At 54.3% G+C, this 24147-nt stretch overlaps 1 protein-coding gene across 4 annotated transcripts in view; it reads left to right on the top strand.

Moving 5' to 3' along the window:
- Window positions 1–23584, top strand: part of TMEM63B (transmembrane protein 63B) — a 49174-nt gene extending 25590 nt beyond the window's left edge. For 3 of the 4 annotated variants that reach the window (XM_054195108.1, XM_054195109.1, XM_054195106.1), the window contains 23 exons: window positions 4132–4330; window positions 4955–5034; window positions 6875–6913; window positions 10545–10635; window positions 11449–11486; window positions 12245–12387; window positions 12656–12707; window positions 12994–13102; window positions 13631–13701; window positions 14552–14632; window positions 14769–14892; window positions 14979–15112; window positions 15262–15399; window positions 15654–15807; window positions 16053–16159; window positions 16937–17023; window positions 18583–18648; window positions 18789–18951; window positions 19119–19224; window positions 19367–19534; window positions 19664–19779; window positions 20016–20096; window positions 21157–23584. In XM_054195108.1, the coding sequence (XP_054051083.1) occupies window positions 4154–4330; window positions 4955–5034; window positions 6875–6913; window positions 10545–10635; window positions 11449–11486; window positions 12245–12387; window positions 12656–12707; window positions 12994–13102; window positions 13631–13701; window positions 14552–14632; window positions 14769–14892; window positions 14979–15112; window positions 15262–15399; window positions 15654–15807; window positions 16053–16159; window positions 16937–17023; window positions 18583–18648; window positions 18789–18951; window positions 19119–19224; window positions 19367–19534; window positions 19664–19779; window positions 20016–20096; window positions 21157–21321 (2490 nt within the window). In that variant the 5' untranslated portion in view covers window positions 4132–4153 and the 3' untranslated portion in view covers window positions 21322–23584. The remainder of the gene's footprint in view (window positions 1–4131; window positions 4331–4954; window positions 5035–6874; window positions 6914–10544; window positions 10636–11448; window positions 11487–12244; window positions 12388–12655; window positions 12708–12993; window positions 13103–13630; window positions 13702–14551; window positions 14633–14768; window positions 14893–14978; window positions 15113–15261; window positions 15400–15653; window positions 15808–16052; window positions 16160–16936; window positions 17024–18582; window positions 18649–18788; window positions 18952–19118; window positions 19225–19366; window positions 19535–19663; window positions 19780–20015; window positions 20097–21156) is intronic. The other variant, XM_054195107.1, reaches the window with a different exon arrangement.
- Window positions 23585–24147: the final 563 nt, after the last annotated feature.

Genomic DNA, 24147 nt, shown 5'->3' with positions numbered 1-24147 from the left:
GCAGAAGCTTGTGCTGATGGTAGCATCCCAGCCCAGGCAGAGCCAAGATAATCCTGTTCTACAGCCTGTTAGGGGAAGGAGGGACCAGGAAAGGCACTTTTAACCACATCCGCAGAACAGCACAGCGTGTGCGGTCACAGAGGCTCTCCTACCTGTGGTGGCAGCATAGGTGTAAGGAGGCACCCAGGGTCCTTCCCCAGAGGCAGGTAGCAGGATCTGAACAGAAAGTTTTGCAAAACCATCTCTGCTTTGGGTGGAAATAGGACATGTGTTTGGGGAGGGGGGCGGTTGTTGCTGGAGAAGTACCCCTTTCCCTCCCGTGCTGCTGGAGGGGATTTCCTTTGGTAATGGCAAGCGTGCTGCTGTACCACAAGACTGTGCTTGCTGTGAGCGCTGCCTTTCCTCCCTGCCTGTGCTTTGCTTAAAACACCGCACCTGGCATCGGCCGCCTCCAGGACCAGCCCTGCACCTTGCAGCAGGGGACATGTTGCAGCGTGCCCTGCCTGGTAGAGGTTGGGGACCAAGGGTCCCGTGGAGCAGCCATCTGAGACCAAGGTGCAAACTGAGTGCGAGGACAGAGGCATTGCCAAGCCTATGGGTTGCGCTGTGCCTGTCAAGACCAGCCAGCCTCCTGCTCAGCTGATAGGCTCCTGGGGAAGGTCTTTGGATGAAGGATACTAGGTAGACACTATTGATCAAGCCTGCAGAGATGGTCGTTAAGCATTTTCTTAGTTGCCTCATTTGTGTTGTAACGCCAGAAGAAGCTGGGTACCTTGGTGGGTCTGACCTGAAGTGATGTGCTGGCAGGTCACCTCTAGCCTGCTGCCAGGTGTGCCTGCAGCTGGGGGAGCTGGAAGGACAAAAGTGTTCCTGACATCCCTGCAAGCTCTCCCAGCCTTCCCACACACCCGAAACACCTCTCTCTCCATGGGGAGCCCCTTCTTGTGCTTACCAGCCAAGCAGGAGGTACCTAAGGATGGTGCTGACCGCTGCTGGGACACCTGGCTGGGCTGACGAAAGGGCAACCTAAGCCTTGGACATATATGCCACAGCTTTTCTATTACTGGGTGTTCTGGGTGGGTTACTGGAGAGGCTAGGAAGGTTTATCTCCAGTCCCTTCCAGTCCATCTTCTGGGCTTCAGGGAAAACACAAAAAGTCTCTGGGACCTGTCTCTGTGAAATGTGGCTTAAATTACCAACAGGCTTGCAAAGTTTGTCTTGAACACGTAATGGTTTTTATAAATAATGATTATGATAGGGTCGTGGGTAATGTGAGTGTATGAATGAGCCTCGTTGCTTTTAGAAAGACGACTGGAAAATGGGGCTATAAAACATGCAGGAATGAGGTAAATAGTTTGGTCTCTGCAGAGGAAAATTATACTTCTGTGATATGTTGTAAGTCTTTCAGTACTTCGGTAAAATAATAGGTAATATTTGTCCAGCTTATGTAATTTGCTTGGATGTTCAGAAAACCTCTGAAATTCCTTGCAGAAGACTGTTAAGAAAACTGTCCGCTGGAGGAGGTGTAGAGTCCTGGATCAAAAACTAGCTGAGGGTCCAAAAACAAAGCCTAGGAGTGAATGAGCAACTTGAGTGTGCCAAGAGCAGAGGGATGAGGTCCTTCGCTATTAATGACCCAGAAAAAATAGTGTGCAGCAAGGTATCCAAAATCTGCCGATACCCTGGAGTCATTCAGATTTGACAAGCTGAAGCAACTCCAAAGTAACACAGTGTGAAGCAAGGAGAAAGTGGGTACTGAGAAGTGTGCAGTCAGGTGTACTGGAAGGAATTATTCGTTCTGGGACATGGCTGGCTACTAAATTACTGTGGCTACTCAGGGCAGCCACACTGCAGGCCAGTAAGAGGGATGTTTTTCCTCAATAGGCAAAGATGCCATCGGAGAAATAAACCATGCTCAGCTGCACAAGGAGTAGCATAAGGAGAGATGCTGAGAGCATCAGGATGTCATTCTGGCAGTCAAGGTCGTTTCCCTACCCAGGATATTGTATGTGGTTCTGGTCACCTTTCCATAGGGTCAAAAGAGCGGACTATATTGGGGATGTGCGGTGAGAGTGGTTAGAGCTGGAAGACACCTCGTGTCATGGGAAGGAGAGAGCACTTAATAATAGCTTAGTAGGTCTAGAAAAAGCAAAGGCTTTTATTCTTTGCCTTTTCTCACTATGGGAGGAGAAATGAAGGCTGTGGACTTGCAGTGAGATTGTAGTGGTTTATTCAACATCTGGAACTCACTGCTGCATTTTACAACCTAAAAGTTTATAAGATTCCCAGGAAGAGGAATGAGAGGTATTTATCTTTGCAATGAGTCCATCTAGGCTGACACTTTAGAGGTAAAAACAGAGGGGTGTAACTGTTCCCACTCCAAAGCATCTTACTTCTCTTTGCTGAGTCTCATCCCATCATTTCTTCCCATCCCTCCCCTGGAGCTTCCGAGTCTCTCATTAATTCAACCAGGGTGAATTATCCTGCCTGGCTTCCCGGTTTGTTCCCAACTGCGATCTTGTGGCTTGGCTTTCTCCTACTGCTTTTCCACTCCCATTTTCTTCTCTTGGCAGCCCTGCTCCAGCTTTGTACCTGTGAATATCTCTTGGTGGTTTTTCCAATGTGGCTGACCCCCCTCAATGCCTGTACCCAACCGGGCTTTTGCTCATCGCAGTGACCTTTGTCATCAGTGCTTCAGCTGTTTTGCAGCTGTTCATCTATCCCAGCTGATCCAGGAGGGATCACTTTGAAGCCAAGCTCTCTAGGACACTGCAGTGAATGGTTTGGTGGTCACTATCCAGCCAGTGTTGTGCTGCGGTGCTGATAGATCTCTGCAGCCAGGCAGGAGATTGCCAGGATATACCATGAGCTGGAGGGCAGAGCCCTGCAACCCTCTCTGCTAATGTCACCATCCAATGCGGAGCTAGAAGGGCAGAGCTGGTGGCAGGGGACATCTCTGAGACAAGAGGCTGAAACCAGCACAAGGCAGTGGTGGTGGCTTGGGCAAGTGATGGCACTTTTGCCCAGCCCACCAGGATGGCATTTCTGGGCTTGGGTGAGCAGCCCCTGAGTGTTGCCCAGCAGTGACGTTGTGCCAGCCAGCCTCTCTGCTTGGTACATGGTAGTAGTGAAGGATTTGGGGTGGTTTGTGGGTGCTGGGGGGTGATTTATGGATTGGCAGCCTGGATAGGTCTTCCGGTCTGTTACCGCTGCTTCCTTCTGCAGCTGATGAGATTTTTTCTCCCCTGTTTGTGCTGTTGATTTGTCATTCCTAGACCACGCTGGTGACGCTCAGTTTGCATTTATCCATTGCTAGCGTGGTCTTCTCTGTGTTTCCCATGGAGCTGTTCTGCGCAGGAGGAAGATTGTCCCATGTTGAAGCAGTGATGCTACAGTGATGCTGACCCGAGCCCAGCTGCAAGTCTTGTAGCAATTTGAGGAGGGCACTGAAATAAATAAAATATTTGATCAGCTTGATAGTATAGCCTAAGCCACCTCCCTGCCCTCTGCGTGCTTGCATCTAAATGCATTCAAGTCAGAGGAAGGAAAGAAAACAAGCAGGGGGTGTAACCAGCCCCTGATGGGTGCCCTGGGAGCTGGGGGCTGAGGCCCACGGTGAGCAGAGGGTGGTGATTCAGCCTAATAAAGCTAATGGCACGCAGCCAGGCAAAGGAAATTGTGGGATCATGATGCAGCAACTGTCCCGTAGCAGTTTGTTTCCGTCATCCAGACGTGACTTCATGTCTCCACCACCCCACCCTTTCATTCTTTCCTGTACATAAAATGTTCTCCCTGCTGAGGGGAAGGGGCTGAGACATTGTGTCCTCAAGAAGAGGAGTAGTCCATGAGAAAGAGAGGCATCTAAATGGTGTGAGAGTGGGGGAACAAGAAAGGGAGCTCTGGGACTGTGTGTGGTGGGACCACAGCTGCTGAAGCACCTGGGTTCTTCCAGCACCCCACAAACTCAGCAGGCTTCTCCAGATGACCTTGTCCCTGGACACTGTTTCCCAGGGAAATCCTGCAGTGCAGAGGAGCCTGAGATAGCAGGCAAAGTTGGCCCCTAACTTTGACAGGGCTATCCTGTTGTCCAGCTGGTGTGTGTCTAACTAGGCCTTTCTCTCTCTTCCCTAGGGAAGACGATGAAGCTGTAGAGATGCTTCCCTACGTGATCGCCACCCTGGGCTCAGCAGGGGCCACCTGCAAAGCCTCCACATGCAACAACAGCACCAAGGACTACTGCTACAGTGCCCGCATCCGCAGCACTGTGCTGCAGGGGCTGCCCTTTGGTGGAGTGCCCACCGTCCTAGCACTCGACTTTATGTGCTTTCTCGTAAGTCTACCTACTGCTGCTTCAGCACTGTCTCCCCTAATTAGCCACGAAGGGAGGACTGTGATCCTGTGATTAGAGTTGAGGGCCCCAAATGCCATCTCAGACTTTGCTGCTGGCTGACTTTATGGTCTTCATAGTGTTGCTTAGCCACTATTGACTTAACTCCAGTACCACCGCACTGAGCCCATGGAAGGGTGTTGCAAATTTTCCTAAGGACACGTGTAAGGTTAGGTCAGTCGTGCATCCCAAAACTCCTGCTTATGATGCCAGGTCCCTGCAGCTTTACCTACCCAAATGCTTTGCTTGTTCCTCCTTAGAAACTGCAGGACCACAGATGCTGCAACCATAATCTCACTTCTTGGGACCTCAGGGCCTTTTGATCCTGTAGCTGACTTAGCTACAGGATACAACACACAATTGCATCCTGGACCTCTGCATTCCACAGCCACCCAGATAGTCTGATTTTAGCCGTGGGGATGTTGTGCTGTCAGATGGCCTCAGTGTGCTGTTAGCTGAGCATGCCTGTCCCCTCCTAGCTTCCTGCTCCTGTGGCTCTGCACACAGAGGACAAGGATGAAGCTGGACAATGCCTGATCTCACAGCTCCTCCTTTGCTCTCTTCCAGGCACTGTTGTTTGTCTTCTCAATTTTGCGTAAAGTTGCTTGGGACTATGGACGCCTGGCCCTGGTGACTGATGCTGACAGGTAAGCGTGGGAGGGAGGCAGGAAAACAAGACACGAATGGCACTCTTCATTGATGCGGGGCAGAAGGGATAAATACCTTTCCATGTGCTGGAGGCAGCTGGGCAGGAGAGGCAAGAATGCTAGTTGTATCCCCTGAGTCCCAGGAACAGGAAAAATACCTGCTCTTTTGTTACAGCGTTCTTCTCCCAACACAGGGAGTGATTCCCACGGGCTCCATATCACTTATGGTCCTTACAGTGACGGAGGTGCATAGGAGCCCTTACAGAGGGACAGCAGATGGAAGGGAGGGAGGAGAGAGGAAAAGAGGTCACAGGAAGGGTGACGGTTGCCACAGTGAAGGCTTTGTTAAGCCTCTGAAGGTGTCTTTGTGGCTCTGCTGGATGCAGCTCTTGTTAAGAGCACTTGAAAGCGGTAAGATATATTTCCAGGTGCTGTACTGCTGTGCTAATGCGAGTTTAGCTCGCATCCCAAGTGCTGACAAGTCGGTCTGGGTATGGATTCTTCCTGCCCAATGCATTCGTGGGCTGCAGTGTCCATTGGCAAAAGCCGAGGCCCATTGAAATGGCAGCTCCGCAGCAGAGTGAGATGCTATTCTTGTTTTTGCTGTCAGCAGCAGGAAGGACAATGATTATTTTCTTCCAGTGCAGAATAAGGAGCTCTCATTGATTAAGTCAGAGGGATTGTGTGCGTAGTCCACCTCTCTCTAGGGGCTGTGCGCATGGCACTTTGTCGTGTGCTGGTGGCAGTGTGGCTTCTGAAGGCTTGCTACAAGAGATTCTTCTTCCCCTTGATCAGCTCCATGAGCTCATCACACCCAAAGGCTTGGAAGGGGCTAAGCTCCATCCTCTTTCGTTCCTTTGGTGATACAGATCCAAGCAAGCTGCTCTTGAGCACTCCATGCATGACAGTGGAAAGAGTAAGAGTTGTTTTCTTCCAGCAGTGAACCAGGAACTCTCCTGTTTAGATAAACAGTCCTGGATAGCATTAGATACACAGCTGCGTCCCTGTGGCTCTTCTGCCCCTCCTTTCCTGGCCTGGCTGGGAAAATCAGCAATACAGGGGCCTTGGGTGAAAGTGAGGAGTAGGGAATAGCTGGATGAGACCTCACTGGGGAGAGGGCAGCAGCTCCTTGGGGTTAAGCTGTCTGGACCCAAGCACTGGCTGGTAGCCACAGGGGCTGGACAAGCTCTGACTTTCAGTGGGGAGAGAGGGACAGCCCTTCTCAGAGGTGATGTTGAGCATGTTGGGTGCAAGCGAGTGGGAGCAGTGGTTGTAGGCAGGAAGGCAGAGGGGTGCCAGCTGTTTGGCAAGGGAAAGCTGGTAAGTGTGGGGAGAGGGACAGCATAGCTGTAGAAAGGCTATCATCAGGACTGGGATCCCAGGGAGGATCCCCTGCTGCTTGGCCCATCCATGGGGTGCGATGAGCATTTTGGGAAAGTGAGATGCAAGTGTCTTGGCTGCCTGGGTGGGGAGGGAAGGCATAAAGGGAAGCTCAGATGGCAGCCAGGCAGCCCTGGCAGGCTGTCCTGCCTGGCTCAGTCCCTCAGGAGCTCCCTGAGACACCCGTGGTGTGGAGCCAGGCCACCTTTTCAGTGAAGGCAGCTTCCCTTTAGCTGGCAGTAAAGCACTCTGCTCCTGGGCTGATGGGGGGTCTGGGGCGTTGTGGCTTGGGGTGGTGCTGGGATCTAGAAGGAAGGTCTTCTCCAGCCTGACCATCAGCAGGTCTCACTTCCTCAGGATGGTGTGGAGCCATGTTGGGTGCGTAGCTCCCTGTGACAGAGGAGACCCAGCACCTGCTCCCATGGTTGTAACCTCTCCCTTTCTGTTTCTGTGCCCCCAGGCGTCGACACTGGCAGACGGAGCGAGAGGAGCGGGAATAGTATGTTGTTTTTTCAGGGTCTCGTTTCTTCTTTTTCTTGCTCGCACTTTCTCTCTCCTTTTCTCTTATAGTTTTGTCTTGCTTTTGAACTAATCTTAGGTGGCTGGGAGTTCGGGCTTGGATTTGTGTCTCTTGGTGGATTCATGCTCTTCTTTTTCCCTTGCCTTTGTGTCAGCCACTACCACAGCTGGATGCACGCTGGTTTTTCCCCTAGTAGCACTTAAATGCTCCCTGAGGGCAGCAGTGACGAGGACCTCCCAGTCCCAGCCAAGGTGGAGGGTGCCACGTCACATACCCTGCTCTACCTGCCTGTGACCAGCTATCCCACCTTATGATGGAGAAAATAAACCCAGTTGCCTGAGCCCACGACACACTCAGGTCACCTGGGCGCAGGGGATCCTCCTTTGCCCGGTCCCTCTTGTGCCAGGGTGCAACGAGTGCTGCTCCCACACCAGCTGCAAGGGCAGGTGGGTGCACAGAGAGGATCTGGCAGGCAGTTGCAAGACTTCTGCCTTTTTCCTTTACCCTGTGAGACTACCAGGACCAGGGCAAGTGTTGGCCCTTGTCCCTTGCCACCTACCCCTGGCTGGCAGCATGCCTGGCAAGGCAGCACTCTTGTCCCTTCTCTCTCCCCTTGCAGAAGCAAACTTCCTGTCTCAGTGCTGCTGAGAGCATCCTCCAGCACCTTGGCCTAGCATTGCCCATGAAGCACTGCCATGGACCCTTTCTCCCTGCTCTTTCCTCTTTCTTGCTGCTTTTATGCCTAAGAAAAGAGCATCCCCCGTGCCTTGCTGGGTGGTGCATGCTGCAGAGGATGCAATCAGCCAGCAGGACAGAGCCTGTGATGGTCGCTCCAGCCAGGCTGATGCATATCTAAGGCTGGGGGAACAAGCTGCAGCCTCACTTCTCATACTCCATCACTTGCAAAGCAGGTACCTGCCACTACTACTGCCTTGAGAGGGTACAGGGATGCTCCTCTTTTTGTAGTTCCTCCTTGCCCCTAAAGGAGCAGAGCAATCAGAGCTGTGAAAACAGAGGTGGTGGTAGCTATGGTACATGGAAGAGGGGACCCCTTGCTATGCTTGAGTGCTTCACTAGGGGTTGGCCCTGCTTCAGGTGTGTCTGGCAACTTTTCACTGCTAATGCCTTGCAGGGGGAGTAAGGCAGAAGAAGCAGAGCTGTCATGTTTTGGGGCTTCTTAGGGGGCCCACCTCAGTTATCCTTACAAGTGCTCACCTCTCGCCAGGGGGCTGCTTCTTCCTACTCCCATTCTTCATCTGGACTTTCTGGAGCTCTCTGCTGACCTCCCCAAAAACGTATGGCTTGAGCTGGGATGGTGTTGGTAGCCAGAAACTTCCAAAGCCTGTGGAGGTCAGTAAGGAAATCTTGTCCTGGCTGTGCTCCTCCAAGGCTGGTGGCACCTTCCAATCCCAGCTGTTCTCTGTGCTGAGGTGCAGTGGCACATGGTGGGTTAAGGACACGTGTATGCTGCCTGACGCTCCCAGCCCTTGAATGCAGCATCGCTCTTGGTGCAGGAGGGACCCTTCCTCAGATGGCAAGTACCATTGTCCTGCCCCTTGCTGGGGCTTGTGGTAGCCACTGACACTCTTAATTGGTGTCTCAGTCTGCACTGGGAGATTGTGGCAACCCACCTGCACCTCTGTGTAAAGGCAGTGATCACAGGGCCCTGTGGGGCTTGTCACCCACACAGCCATCTCCTGCCTTGCACAGCAGCAAGCCGCTTCCACAGCATGCCTGGCCTGGCCTCCCCTCCCAGAGCCTGCAATTCCCTTGGCCTGAAGCTAGCCATGCCTTGGACCCTGTCCTTCTCCCTCCCTGGGAGGGCCAGCACCAAATCTGGGGCAGCGGGCAGGGTCCCACCTTAATCTTCTCATGGTTTAGGGCAACTTTGCCTCCACCCACTTGCTTCATTAGTATTTTGTTTTAAAAAGCTGCTAGCTAGATGCATGTTCCATTGGAACTCCCTCTTCAGCTTCCCATCTTTGGCAAGGTTCTCTGTCTTCTCAGCACTGTTGGTCATCCTGATCATCATCTCTGCATCCCCCTGAATGGAGCTGAGTTAGCCTGGTCATCTCATAACATGGCACTCTTCTCAGTTTTTTCCTCAAGTGCTGCTTGTGCTCTGCCCTCTGCTTTTCCAGTTCTGAGGAGCCAAAAGCCCACTGTGTTGTCGTGCTGGGCTCTCCTCAGGGGTGCGGACAGCAGAAACTCACCCCCGCCCCCTGCACCCAGCTGGAAGGTCTCTTGGATTTTAAAGGGCTGAATGTCCGAGAGCTTGGTCAAAGCTTGCTCTGTGCCTCAAGCAGAGCAGGCTGTCGGGCTGTGCAATCGCAAGGCTGCACACCACTGTCTAATCTGCACTCCTGTAGTCCCATGACCTTCAGCTAATCTCCTTTCCCCTCTCTCTGTTACTTCCAGGTAGGGACTCGGCAGGTGCTGCTCTGCTCTGAGGGAGGCCACGTGTCCCATCATCTTTCCTTCAGCAGGGTCACAAGGGTTTTTGCTTGTTTTCCTTCCAATAGTGTCATCCACCTTGTCTCTGGCACTTGTCTCTCAGCTGATGCTTCTCCAGGTTCTTGTCCATCTGATCCTCCTCAAGCCTGTACTGGTTACAGGGAGACCATGTTTTCATCTGTTTTTTTTTTTTTTCCTTGGCTTCTAGCCTTCAGACTAGCTATATCTCTTCTTGTACCTCCGAGGTTCCAGCCTGCTCTTGTCATCTCGCAAGTGCTATTTGATTTAAGTCTCTGGACCATTTTCTTGTCTCCTTTGCCAGCTGCCCTTCACCTCCATTCGTAGTGGGGGTCTATTGTCTGCCTCGGATGCTTCTGCTGCAGGTTCTTCATCTAGATCCCTGCCTGCACCTGGAGTAAAGTGGTCTGGGATATTCACCTCTCTTGCTTTCCTGTCCTTTAGCCTGTAGTCATTCACTTCCAGCTGTCTGCCCTGCTCCTGCTGGAGGGATTTCCAGGCAGGAGGCCCAGCTGAGGCTGTGGAGCATGTTGGACCAAGCCTGGCTCCAGGCAGTGCAGCAGCCGGGACTCAGCTGCGTTCCTCCTCCTGGGATTCCCTGCACTGAAGCACTGAGGGCGGGGAGGACTGGTGTAGCAGGATACAGCGCACCAGACTCCCAGCCTTCCTCTTCCCTGCGGACGAGAGAGGCCCTGCGGGACAGGAGCCGCTGCCAGCGCCTCTCCGGAGCACCAGGGCTGCCGCCTCGTGGCCGCACCGGAGCCAGAGGGGCACCCTCTGATTCCCACATCCTCTCCTCTGTCTAAACCCTGCGCTAAGCAGACCTCACCTCTCCTCCGTGGCAGCTCCTGCCAGCCCCTCCTCGTAGGGGCTGCTGAATAACACTGGTGCCTCTCAGAAGGTGCTGAGCAGGTAGCATCCATGGCCAAGCCCGTGGGGGCTGCCAGGCTCAGGGTGATGTCTGAGGAGGGGGACTCGGCTTACTGCTACCTCTGCTCTCTGATCTCTCCTCTCTCCATCTCACCTGGGGCAACCTGACCTGAATTAACCTCTGATCTTCTGGGTGCTCTTCGTTCCTGACAATGCTGCCTCCTCCCATCTTCTAACTTTCTCCCTCACCTCCCGCTTGTCATTTTAGCGTAGCCTCCGCCCTGCACTCCGACAACCATGACCGCTACGAGCGCCTCACCTCCGTCTCCAGCTCTGTGGACTTCGACCAGAGGGACAACGTGAGTAGCAGCAAGAGTCAAACACTTTGCTTTTGAGTGGCCAGGAGCCCACAGCTTGTCTGAACCAAGGGCTCTTTGGAAGAAACACTGTTTGCTCATCCCCAGGCCTTAAGTCCCACACCTTGTAGTGTGTGTCTGGTACAGAGCTCAAGGCTCTATATAACTATGTGGCTTCTAGGCATCTGCTTAATTAAGTAGGCTCTACATCCATGCGGCTTAACAGACATCTGTCCAACCTATCATCTCAGCATTACAAATAATACTTGCCAGCTCCTCCTCACGCTGCCCTCTAGAGATGAAAACAGCAGTAGAGGTAAAGGGGAGGCACAGTTCAGTAGGATAACAGGGTGTGATGGATGGGTGGTGAAGCTCCCAGGAAATATTCCTCCCCAGGTGTCCTTTGAAGAGCACTGGCTTGGCCCAGCCTGCCTTCCCAGTCTCTGCAGAGCTCCTCTTGTCCTGGATGATGGCTGAAGTATCTGTAAAATGAATTTTATGGGTGTCCCTAGGCTGTGGAGAGCTTCCATGCTAGTCAGGAGCCAGGGTCACCTGGGTGGTTAAACTGACGCTTGGTAGGGGACAGCCACATGTCAGAGTCCAGCCTGTGTTGTCCCCCATGGAGTAGCGCTGTCATCGCCTTGGCCCATCCATGGCTCCGTATGTCTGGGTACTCATGGTCTGTCCCCCCCCACCCCGAGTCAAGTCTGTGGTGGTACAAGGACACCAGCCTGGTCCCCCCGAGCCTTTGAAGGAGGGAGCAGGGATAAGGGAACACAAAGTGATGTGAGACCCTCCTGTCTTCTTTCTGCACAGGGTTTCTGCTCCTGGCTGACGGCCATCTTCAGGATAAAGTAAGTGCCCCAGGGCCTGCACAGGGACCCACGTGGGGATGGAGGAGAGGCAGTGCGGGGTGTTGGGACACCTAGCTCAGTACAGCTGTGTGAAGTTGCTGCCCGTGCTGCAGCCCCCTCTCTGAAGAGCAGAAGGAAAACATGCTCTGGAGACGTCAAGCAAAGATGGGACTAGATGAGGAGTCCTAAAGCCAAAACTAAGGTCAGACAGTGAGTCTGTGACAGAGGAGAGCACCCAGCCCAGGTCTCCCCTGCCTCAGGGTCCTATCTCAGAAACACTGTCTGCTGATCTGTAGAGATGCTCCTCTCCCTGGGACTCCTGCTAGGGGCACTGCTGTCCAGGGAATGGCTACAAAGCGGGGATTGGAGGATGCAGGTAGACACTCCCAGGCTGATGATGCTCAGGAGTGGTCTTGGCTTCAGAGCACTGCGAGATGGTGTCAGCCATCCCATATCTCAGCAGGGGAGGCAAGGCCCACCAGGTGGGTGTGAGGCGCGGTTTGTGTGTGTCCAGCTGCCTGTCCTGGGGGGCAGAGGACAGGGGCATGGGGACCGGGGCTGCAGTAAGGATTGCACAGGCAGGTTTCTGCCCAGGCTGGTTCAAGGCTGGGTGCTGGGCTCCCTACCCTTGGGCCTTACCACAGCTCTTCAGGGCAGAACCAGGGGTGCTGTATGGGCTCAAACCAGGAGCCCTGTGCTTTTCTCCAGCATTTGAGGGAATGCAGAAGATTGCCTGATGGCCTTTTTCTCCCCGGCAGGGATGACGAGATCCGGGACAAGTGCGGGGGTGATGCAGTGCACTACCTGTCCTTCCAGAGGCACATCATCGGGCTGCTGGTGGCCGTGGGTGTGCTCTCCGTGGGCATTGTGTTACCTGTCAACTTCTCAGGGGACCTGCTAGGTGAGAGCAAGGGGCCTTTGGCTGGGCTGGGGGTGCTGCTTTCAACACCATGTCCCAGACCACTGGGGAGCAGCGGAGGGCAGGACAGGACTAACAGACAAACCCTGACTGCTGTCCCACTTGGAGTGTGGCACATCCAGAGGGTCATCCTGGGCAGCTTGGGTTTTGGGGTGTTCTGCAGGTGAGATTCCTGCTGTAGACTACCCCAGTGGTGCTGTGTGTCACTCAGTATAACTGAATGTGCTTGTATCTGCCTCTTTCTCCGTAGAAAACAACGCCTACAGCTTTGGAAGGACAACTATTGCTAACCTGAATTCTGGGTATGTGTAGGCAGGGGTGGGATGGATAATTGAGCCCCTCGGGGGGGTATTTTTTAAATGTCCACTTGCTGCAGAGCCTCACCTCCTTGAAGGTTTTCTGCCCTCATTGTGAGGCTACTCTCCCTGCTCCAGTTTCCAGGCTGAGCTCCTGGAATTTGGTTCTAGGGCGTGTGGGTGCTGTGCTGGTTACGCTGCTCGTGGCCCCAGTGCCTTCAGGGCCTGACCAGCCATACACAGACTTGTAGTGGCAACCTTGCATTGACCTTTGTGGTCTTCCTTGTGACAGGAATAACCTGCTGTGGCTGCACACATCTTTTGCCTTCCTGTACCTGCTGCTGACAGTGTACAGCATGCGCCGGCACACCTCCAAGATGCGCTACAAAGAGGATGACTTGGTGAGCAGGATCTGGCCGCTCTCCCAGGCACATTTTCCCACACCCTTCTGTCAAGTCGGGTGGCCTTGGAGAGAGTGCCGAGCACCCCACATCAGTTTGGGGCTGTCTTGTTTTGGCTGTTCTTTTATTCTGCCTGGCCAAAGGCAGGTCTCTTCCAGAGCTGCAGCCCCGTGGGGAAACAAGAGAGGCCTGCGCTGGGTGAACGTGATGGGGGAAGGCAACCCCATGCCTTCCTCAGGGGTTGCTTCAGCTGCTTTTGCTGCCTTTGTTTCTTAAGGGTACCCCTTGTTTCTGTTCAGGTAGCTGCAGTGTAAGCCCTTAGTCACTCAGTCTGCAGCGCACCGGGATGCAGGATGCCAAGAGCTAGTGGAAGCCTAGGAGAGGGGGAGCCCTGGGTGCTAGAAGTGATGGGGCTGCCCTTTCCCATCGCTGACTCAGGCCTCGGGGGTGGTGTTGGGGTTGCTGCAATCCAGTCTTTCACGCCATCCACACCTACCTGCCCTCTCCTTTTTTCTTCCTTCTTTCTAGGTTAAGCGAACTCTCTTCATCAATGGGATCTCAAAATATGCTGAGCCAGAGAAGATCAAGAAGCATTTTGAGTGAGTCTCACTGTGACCCTAAATAAAGGCTGCTCTGTAACGGGGCTGTTTTCACTGGGGTAGCGCTAGTGTTACCTGGAATGGCAATAATACATTGAGAGCAGAAAGCTAGTCAAAATCAGTGAACACTTTTATTTTGGGCATCTCCCTGTTATTTTTCTACACAATTTTATTATCTGAATGTGCAGTGTCCTTGGTTTTGTGCCTTGGGATATACCCAGCTATCTCTTGCAGAGTTTAGCGGGGGTCAGCGTGGTAAGCAGAGGACAGGGCATGTCCTGGGATGTAGCCAAGTTCAGAGATGAGATGCGGGCAGGAGACGCTCAAGCAGTGACTATGGGAAGTTGTGCTGCTGCTTCTGCCCTGATCGCAGTCCTTGTAGAAAAGTATGTTTTTTCTTTTTAACAAAAAAAATCAAATTACCCTTCCTTCAGAACCTCAATGAACACACAGTTGGAGCCATGTTTAGAAGGGCCATGTTTAGAAGCACCATGGAGAAAGGAGAAATGCTTTGTACCTTTTGGGAACCCTTACGCCTCTTTCTGCCCCCAAGCCCTGTGGCCCATGAAGGCAGAGAGGAGGGTGTGGAGTCAGAGGGGTGCCTTGCTCCACAGGGCGAAAGTCCAAAGAGGCTTCTCATGCCAGAACCTGGAGGCTGTAGCATTTGCCCCATGTGTTGCTTCTGCTTTAGGGGACAGAGCCTGCAGGCTCCCATGCTGCCCCCAGCAAGCTCTTGCTATGCATCATGATGCTCAGCCCAGGGCAGGAGAGAGGTCCTGGACACGTGGGGTTTGCTTGAGGGTACAGCCTTTGGCTTCGGGTGTGATGAGCTGGTGCTTCCTGTCTGCAGGGAGGCCTACGCCAACTGCACCGTCCTGGAGGCCCGTCCCTGCTATGATGTGGCTCGCCTGATGTTCCTCGATGCGGAGAGGTAACCGCTGGTTTGGGAGAGAAGGCAGGGTGGGCCAATGCCCCAGGCTCCCCCTCAACTCCAGTGCCACAGGAGCTTTTTCTGAGCCCACCCTCTTTCTTTCTTTCCTTCCTTCTCTTCCGCTCTCCTGTTTCAGGAAGAAAGCTGAGCGCGGGCGAATCTACTTCACCAACCTGCAGAGCAAGGAGAACACCCCGTCCATGATCAACCCCAAGCCCTGTGGCCACCTGTGCTGCTGTGTCATCAGGGGCTGCGAGGAGGTAGGGAGAGCTGGAGGTGTTGGGTGGCAGGGCACTGGGGACTTGGCTCCCCAAGTCTCTGCTCTGACCCCTGACGCCCTGCCCAGGTGGAGGCCATCGAATACTATACCAAGCTGGAGGAGAAGCTTAAAGATGACTACAAGCGGGAGAAGGAGAAGGTGAATGAAAAGCCTCTGGGGATGGCCTTTGTCACTTTCCACAATGAGACCATCACAGCCATGTGAGTGCAAAGGGTCCTGTCCTCCTCAGGAAGGTGACCTGTCCCAGCTCTCACCTTAAATCAGAGGAGTGCCGACACTAAGGCATCCCCCTCAGCTTGTTCCTGCCAGGAGTCTGTGTTAGCATCTCCCTTTTTCTCTTCTTCTCCAGAATCCTCAAAGATTTCAATGCTTGTAAGTGCCAGGGCTGTGCTTGCCGTGGGGAGCCCAGGGCCTCCTCCTGCAGCGAGTCCCTCCATGTCTCCAACTGGACTGTCAGCTATGCTCCTGACCCACAGAACATCTACTGGTGAGCAGCTCTGTGGGGCTTAGGGGTCCTGCCAATGGAAAAAGGGGTGCACCCTCTCTGTCTCCCTCCCCGTCCGCTCCTCTGGTAACTGAATGAGTTGTTCTTGCTGAAGCCCAGCTTGGCTGAGATGGAGCTCTGATCTGACTTGGAGGGCGAAAGCCTTGGGCTGGGTCATGGTGTACATGTGAGGCCCCCAGACCTGACCTTCTTCCCCATGCAGCCATCCTGATGTTCCTCTTCCCCCCCTCTCTCAGGGAACACCTTTCCATCCGGGGTTTCATCTGGTGGATCCGCTGCCTCGTGATCAATGTGGTCCTCTTCATCCTCCTATTCTTCCTCACCACCCCTGCTATTATCATCACCACTATGGACAAGTTCAATGTCACCAAGCCTGTGGAGTACCTCAATGTAAGGTCTTCGGAGACGGGTGCAGGATGGGTAGCATGGGAACCGCCCTGAGGGACCACAACCCCTGCAAGGGAGGGGGTAGAGAGAGAGGTTGTCAGTGGTCACCAGGTCCTGTCACCCTGACCATGAGGGAGGTGCTGAGCCTGGCCAGGGTGCTGGGGACTCGGTGTCAGCAAAGGCAGCTGTAGCTGGCACAAGAGCTGCCACACCGTGTAACACGCGGTCTCTTCTCTGCCTCATTGCAGAACCCCATCATCACCCAGTTCTTCCCCACCCTGCTGCTGTGGTGCTTCTCTGCTCTGTTGCCCACCATTGTGTATTACTCTGCCTTCTTCGAAGCGCACTGGACCAGGTGAGGACAGCCAGCGCCTGTTCTTAGTCGTACCAGCGTGCTGCCTGACCACTAGACACTTCTCACTGATGTAAAGCTCCTGGTTGGATCCTTCTACTTGAACTTCTGTCTTCCACTCCAAGCGTGGTGTTATGTTGCACCTCTTGGATACCTGGGGTCTGCTGTGGACAGCTGTTCTGCCGATCCTTAGCTGCTGTTGTGCAGCGTGGTTGTCTGAGCAGAGCTTGACGTAGGTCTACAAGAAGAAAAAAGCTGAAGGGAGTGGGGGCTGGTGAGAAATGCTAGTAGTGAGGGAAACCTTGGCTTGGGTGAGTGGGCAGCGGTGGTGTGCCTGTACCCACGTGTAAGTCATAGCTTTTCCAAGGGAAAATCACCTTACCTTCCCTATGGTCAGAAGCTGTAGCAGCTATGTGAACTGCCGAGCACTAGAAATGCGCATTCCCCACAGGATGTGTGATGTAAGCTTTGTTTTCTGCTATATGTTGCAAAGATTGGTGGGGAGGCTATTACCAGCTCGGAGGATTGCAGGTTAAGAGAGGTGATTGCAGAGAGTCCTCTAAAGGTACAAGGGCTGGGAGGGCCTGTGAGTCAAGGCGGGAGGAACTGGGACTCGAGAACAGGCCTCAGACATACTGGAGGGAAAGGTACCAGTAGTGGACTGGGTGGGATTCAGATTAGACACTGGTAAGTGCTTTCTGATGAGAAAGCAATGGGGGCACCGCATCTGGGGCTGGCAGAGTGACAACAAAAGATTAACAGCCTCCTCTCTGCCCTCAGGTCTGGAGAGAACAGGACGACCATGCACAAGTGTTACACCTTCCTCATCTTCATGGTCCTGCTGCTGCCATCGCTGGGCCTGAGCAGGTAGGGGTGGTGGGAGAGGAAAGCAGAGAGACCTGGAGCAGAGGGAGGGTTGAGATGCACCCCTGGTTGTTCTCCTACACTACATTATTTCCCAGCTGCACGAGTGTCCTGGACACCATACCCTTGGGAAGGTGGCACTTAGTTCTGGCTGGGGGGCCAGGCCAGGCCATACCTGGTTGGGTCTCTAGGATATTATTGAACCAATCTGCGGATACATTGATATGTGCCATGGTGTTACAGATAATGCAGCAAAAATTGGCACAGTTGATGGACACATGTGAAAAGTCTGCTAGAGGTCTGCTGGTGAAGGAGCATCCTGGTTTTGGCTGGGATAGAGTTAATTTTCTTCCTAGTAGCTGATATAGTGCTGTGTTTTGGATTTAGTATGAGAATAATGTTGAGTTGAGCGAGTGGCTGTGGGGTGCTTAGGTGCCAGCTGGGGTTAAACCACAACAAGGAGGCGCTCCCCACCTCTGTGCGCACTCTGAATTTTGCACAAAAGTAGTGAATTCCCCCATTGAGCCAGAACTGAGTAGGTTGCAGTGCTTGGCTGGGTGGCATAGTTATGTGTAGGCTGCAGCAATGCTCATCTGTTTGGATGTGAGCCCCAAATCTTCCTGCAGGGGTTGTAGAAACACCCTGTGCAAACAGCAGTGCCTCAGCTGCCACCCGTCAGCATGGGCTCCCAGCACTGAACAGTGGATGAGTAAGGAAACAGTGTGAGGAAGGAAAAACTGGGGAGTGGGAGCGGGACTGGGGGCCCTCACTGTGGTAGGGAGTTACTTATATATACATTGTAGGGTGTGGGATCTACACGTCCCCTAAATTCAGGATTCAGGGTACGGCCCCTCAGTGGTAAAGTCAGGCAGCTCCTGAGAATAGACAAACCCTCTGATAGAGGCAGAAGAATAGCCCTCCATCCTAGTGGGTGCTACGGCAACGTTTCCCAGCCAGATTAAAAATGCCTTGTTGCATATAACCTTATGATGTAGGCAGGTAAATGCTCTCAGGTGGTTTGCATTTTGACCAGATACTGTTAAACAGACCACGCTACCTTCTGAGGACTCAGTCCCTGTGCTGTTGCCTCTGGAGCTCTGTACTCCACCAGTACCCAAGGTGCCAGAGGATTGGATGGTTTTGTATCAAAAAATCAGACTTGAGGAAAATGGAATTTGTTTCTTCTAAGGGATTTTTCTTTAATCTCTGTGTTGGAGGATGCCTTGTACCTAACCAGTTTCTTCTGTAGAGTCAGTCATCTGTTCCTTGCATGGATGTTGTGTCCAAACGGAGGGAAGAGGAAAATACTTCATTGATAGGATCAGGGTAAAGGAAGAACACACATGAGAGTGGGAAGCTTTACATCCCTTTTAGGGTGCTGCACTGTTTTTCCCAGTGTCTGACGTACATTATTGCTGGTGGCACATTCCAAGAGTGAACAAAAAAGTCTATGGTCAGAGCTTTGGGTCCTTCTAGTGCAGCTTCCACATATTTGCATGTGCATGTCTGTCTATTGGTGCTTCTGACTGTTGCCCTTTTCTTCTTGTCCCCCTCCTCCACAGCTTGGATGTGTTTTTCCGCTGGTTGTTTGACAAAAAATTCCTTGCTGAAGCCGCCGTGCGATTTGAGTAAGTGGAGTTGGACAGAAGGCCCTTCTTTGCAACGGGGAGGGAGGTTCTTGTTGGTGTCCAAAGGTACTGGGGGCTCCCAGCTGCTGCCCTGCCAGGGGGAGCACCTCTTGCAGCCTGCTCTCGCTGTGCCTCCCCAGGTGTGTGTTCCTGCCAGACAACGGGGCCTTCTTTGTCAACTATGTCATCGCCTCTGCCTTCATCGGGAATGCCATGGACCTGCTGCGCATCCCTGGCTTGCTTATGTACATGATACGCCTCTGCCTGGCCCGCTCGGCCGCTGAGCGAAGGAATGTCAAACGAGTATGTAGTGGGACTTGAGGGCGTGTGGTATGGCCTCCAGCTGGGAATGGAGTGCTATGGTGGGGCCTCGATGGGGCTCAGCCGATGCTGTGTGTGCAGCTGGGTGTGTTGTGCACCCCCACTGAGCTCCTGGAGTTGTGCTGATGGGTCTCTGCTCCCTTTTGCAGCACCAGGCCTACGAATTCCAGTTTGGGGCCGCTTATGCCTGGATGATGTGCGTCTTCACTGTGGTCATGACATACAGCATCACCTGCCCCATCATTGTCCCTTTTGGTAAGTGATGCTCCTCTGCCTCCCTGTGTCAGAGGCTGGGGGGAGGCAAGAGGGGTGGCGTGGGAGAGAGATTCCCTGTACTGGAGGTACTGGGAAAGAGGTCGATTCCCCTCTCTGCTGGCATCCCTCCCCTTTCTCCCAGGGCTCATGTACATGCTGCTTAAGCACCTGGTGGACCGATACAACCTGTATTATGCTTACCTGCCTGCCAAGCTGGACAAGAAGATCCATTCAGGGGCTGTGAACCAGGTGGTGGCAGCCCCCATCCTCTGCCTCTTCTGGCTTCTCTTCTTCTCCACCATGCGCGCAGGTGAGTAGTGGGCTGGGTTGCCAGCCCCCAGCCTCCTGCAGAGCCACTTCCCTGCTCCTGGCAGCCCCCAGCCGTGGAGCATAGTCAGGGGTTTTCTGACACCACCACTTTGTTTTTCCTTTGCCCCAGGGTTCCTGGCCCCCACTTCAATGTTCACCTTTGTGGTCCTTGTGATCACCATTGTGATCTGCCTGTGTCACGTCTGCTTTGGGCACTTCAAATACCTCAGCGCTCACAACTACAAGGTGAGGTGGAGTGCTGGGTGGGAGTGCAAGACTCTTTGCCTTGGGAGCACAGCTCAGCAGCAAAACAGTGGGGGGCTCTTGTGGGCGGCCCAGACTGCTCCACGGCAGAGCTTCTCAAGCCTGGCTTCACGGAGGGGACAGTTCCTGAGGCCATCCCTGCTGCCTGGATGTTACTCCTGTGTGGGACAGTAGACATGTCATCCCAGCAGTCTCTCAGTTTCTCCTTTCCTCTCCAGATTGACCACACGGAAGTGGACTCCATAGAAAACAGGCAGAACGGGAGACCTGCCCCCAGCCTGCCAGCTCCCAAATCCGCTGTGAGTCCCTGTCCCCACCTCCATGCTCCTTACCCGGGTTTGGGAAGGGGGAGGTAACTTTCTGTCCAAGCACCTCGCTCATCACCTCTCTGAGGCAGCACCCAGAGTTTCCCAGAGAGAGTGGGAGGCAAATGTTAGGCCCTGTGCTACTCACCTAAGCTGGGTGATGAGGTGTAACCCACACACACGTGCACCCTTTTCTAGCTGCTCCTCAGATGCCATGCATCTACTTTCTGCCTCTTTCTCAGCTGGAACAGTGAATCCAACTGGGTCAGTCTCCCTTCTCCTTCTGCATCTTTGAGCACTGGCCCATCAGCAAAGGCTGCCACCCATTGGGCTGATCCTGGTGCCAGCACAAAGAGGTCTCCATAAGCATCGCCTCAAAGGCTGCAAAAGTGTTTTGGGGACTCCCCCCTCCCCTGCCCAGCTCTCTGGGATCTCAGATTTCTGAACTTCTCCTCCGTTCACTGGGTCTTTTCCAGCCATTTCCTTCCACCAGGAGACTTCTCTACTTGGACTCTGTGCAGAGCTGTTCAGGAAGTACATGCAGAGCCTCCTGCTTCCTTAGGAGAGCAGGGCTTGGGTGTGGACTTGTAATCCAGGCTCCTTCCCAGTCTCCACGTATCTAAGGGCAGCAGTATCTCTTCAAGAGGAGATTCCCCTTAGGAGGCAGGCACAGCCTCAAGGGGACAGATCCACTGGCAAAAATGGGAGCACAGTCTTCTAGTCCACGTAGGCTCTGAAGCCCTGAGAAGCCCCATGCTCTCCCAGCCCTGGCTCCCTGGGGGTGATGCCAGTCCCAGGATGCCGGGGTTTGGCCCGACCCATGCTGCAGGCACATCTGCTGTTGCAGGGCCAAACCAGCCTTGCTTTTAACTACTCTCCTGGTACATCCCGTGGAGTCTGGGCACTTCCTCTCCCTCCCAGCGTATCCCCACACTCGACCTCTTGCATGGTGCTTTGTGTGTTGTGCTCTGCTACCATGAGAAGCCCCCCGGGCTCACATGTGTTTCTGCTCTTTCCTCACCCCTCGCCCACCCTGTGCATATGGCCCTGGCAGAAGTACATCGCCCAAGTGCTGCAGGACTCCTCGCCCGAGGGCGAAGCGACGGAGTCGGAGGAGCAGGGGTCGCAGGACGAGGAGCTCATCAACACGGATGGCATGAACGACACGGATTTCCAGTCATGTGAGGACAGCCTGATAGAGAACGAGATCCACCAGTAGGGACCTCGGAGGGAGGGAGGGGAAGGAGGCCCAGGAGCGGGGCAGGCTGTACGCACGAGACCTAGGGAGAGGCATCGAGGGTGCTGGCCACTGCCCTCGCCCGCCCGCCCTCCGGGGCCGCTGCCTTCAGTGAGGGCAGGGGCCCTGTCGCAAGCTCTCCGTTTCCCTGCCCCTCCACCCCTGCGCTGGCCCAGCAGCTCGGCGGGCATGCTCTTTACTAGCTACCTTCTTTAATGCGTCCCCAGACCCCAAAACCCTGGGGGCTGGAGAAGAGGGGGACTGTGACCCCCACGGTGCTGCTCTGGACCCGCAGGGAGGAGGAAGGCTGGGTGCTTTGTGGGGAGGGGTGCAAGGAGAACCTCTGGGGGCTCCTAAGCAGCCCCCTCTGTCCCCCGTCCTCCTGGCAAGGAACACTAATAATTTATTAGATTTACAGGAAGGTGACAAACAAAAAGCTTTAGTCAGTGTATTGGAAGTACCCCCTAGGGAGGGGGGTGGCTTTTGTTGCACCTTCTCCCCATGCGTGCTCTTTCTCAACCCCTTGCAGCATCCCCTTGGTGTGACGTGCCAGGTGCGGGGGGTGGTGACAGAGACCTCCCCCCCTGACCGTGAAGGTGACAGCCTGGCCTTGCGGTCAGGGTTGGCATCACCCTGGGGAAGGGGTGCGGGGTTGGCGTGAGCCAGGCAGCCCCTGGCAGGGTTGAGGGGTGCTGAGGGTATTTCTCGTGACAGGAGGAGGCGCAGGCAGCCTCTCCCCCAGGTCCAGTCCCCTCCTCCCCCAGGGGATTGCAGCATCATTTTAAGTGGCATTTTTTTTGCACATTTTACTCCCCTTTCAAACAAATCAACCTGACCCCTGTGTGGTACCGCAGCCCCCTTTGCTGCCCTGTGTCTGCAAAGCAGGGTCAGGCTTGGGGGTGGGGGGGCCGTCCTGGGGGTCTCCTGGGTGCTAGGGAGAGGGGAGAAAGGGTCCTGGACTGCAGGCCCTCAGCACCCTGCAGGGTGCCTGGTTATGATGGGGCCCCGTGGGCTGCCTTCCCTGAGCTGCTGCAAGGTCTTCCCCCAGCTGAGGTGGTTGGAGAGGGAGGGAGCCCCGGGAGAGGAGCCTCTGGGAGCCCTCTCCAAGTAAGACCACTGTCTTCAGGAGCACAAAAGCCTCAGGGGGCTGTGCTGGCTTTCTGCACCTGCCCTGACTGGGTGAGTCGCCAGTCACCCCGGCATCACCCAGCCTGAGTTTCCTCCCCTACCTTTGCCCTTGCCCCCTCCCTGGTGATTGCTGTGTCCCAGAGGCAGGCAGGGGACAGGATGGATGGGAGAGGTGGACTGGAACCCCTGGCACCTGTAGGGAGGTTTAACCCTGTTTAAATGCTCTTTGTGAGGAGGTTTCTGGTCAGGATCAGTTGCCCTCAATTGCTTCCCCCCTCCCCTTGTGTAAAATGTAAGGAAAATAATAAATCTCCCTGCTCTCGAGCTATATTTATTTCCCTTAACCCCTTGCCACCATCCTGTTTGGTGCTCATTGCAGACACTAACACCCTCCCCTTTGCCTGTCATCTGTGGGTGCTGCACCAGCTCACTGGAGCCGTGCCCTCCAGGGTCTTACGGGGCTGGGTGAGACAGTTATTTACCTTTTCAATCATCCTTGCTGGCCCTGGAGCTCCAAGCACTTTAAAAGACCTGAACAAGTGAAGCGTCAGCCCTGCCCCTTCCAGGGAAGGGTGGTCATATCCCATGGCTTTTCTCACCCTCGCCCCCCATTAGAGGACACACGGAGCAGGCGGGGGGCTGCTCCGGGGAGGACGTAGCTGACTTTCCTGTATGCCTCTCTATAGGAATCCCAGGCCCAGAGGAAAGGGGAGACGGAGGGGAAGACATGTGGGTCTTCAATGTATGGGGAGGGCAGGCCGCCCTGGTTCTCAGGGCTCGGCTGGGTCTGGAGCACATACAGGTGCAGAGGGGCACGGTGAGTGTCACCCGTCCCCTCCAGGGACGGGCTAGAAATGAAATGAGCATGTGAGCTGAGAGCTCACGGTCCGCTCCCAGGCTGGGGCAGGGAGGATGTTGATCCTGCTTCCCTATTCTTGCACCCACCTACCGCCCTTGGTCCAGCAGGCGGGCTGGGATGCTCCAGTCTCTGTAGGTACAGCCGTGGCCCAGGGCTGCCTCTGCGCCTGTCGGGGCTCTGCCCACGGAGAGCTGTGTGTTCTGAGTGGCACTGTCTGTGTAGAAATGTGTATAATACCCTGTATATATTTGTGTACAAAAAAAAAAAAAAAAAAGGAAAAAAAGGAGCTATTGTTCTTGCAGTCTTTTCTTTGTGGAGCAGGTTGGGGGGTGGGACCTGGCAGGAGAGGACCCCAGCTGCAGTAGGGATGCAGGAGCATGTGTGGTGCAAACGGGGGAGGTGGGGGTTGTGCGCTCCCCCTGCCTGAGCCCAAGCCCTGCTCTGCTGCCAGGAACTTGGCTCTGGCTCACAGGCTCTCCCTCTGGCTTGCAGAAACATCAAAGGCTTTGCTGCTAAAAGCAGGTGGAGGGGGAGCTGCACGCACTGAGGCTGGGATGGGGGGAGATGCTTTGGGAATGGTGTGGGAGGGGAGTTTTGCTGGTATCCTCGGTGGCGGATATCAGCCCAACCCTACAGTCCCAATAGCAATTTATGTGGCTGCTCCTGCCATCTCTATCCGAGAACCTGTCCCCTAGCCTGCTTCGGGTGGACAGCTGAAGCTTTTGGGAAAGGGTTGAGGGGTGCTAGACCCCCAGAGCGCAGCTTGGCTGGGAGCACTTCCCTGCCCTGTGATGCTGCGTGTAGCTCAGCCATTCCCTAAG

Source organism: Rissa tridactyla, chromosome 3 (genome assembly GCF_028500815.1).
Source record: "Rissa tridactyla isolate bRisTri1 chromosome 3, bRisTri1.patW.cur.20221130, whole genome shotgun sequence".
In the NCBI taxonomy this organism is placed as follows: Eukaryota; Metazoa; Chordata; class Aves; order Charadriiformes; family Laridae; genus Rissa; species Rissa tridactyla.
This window is presented reverse-complemented; position numbering and strand designations above follow the sequence as displayed.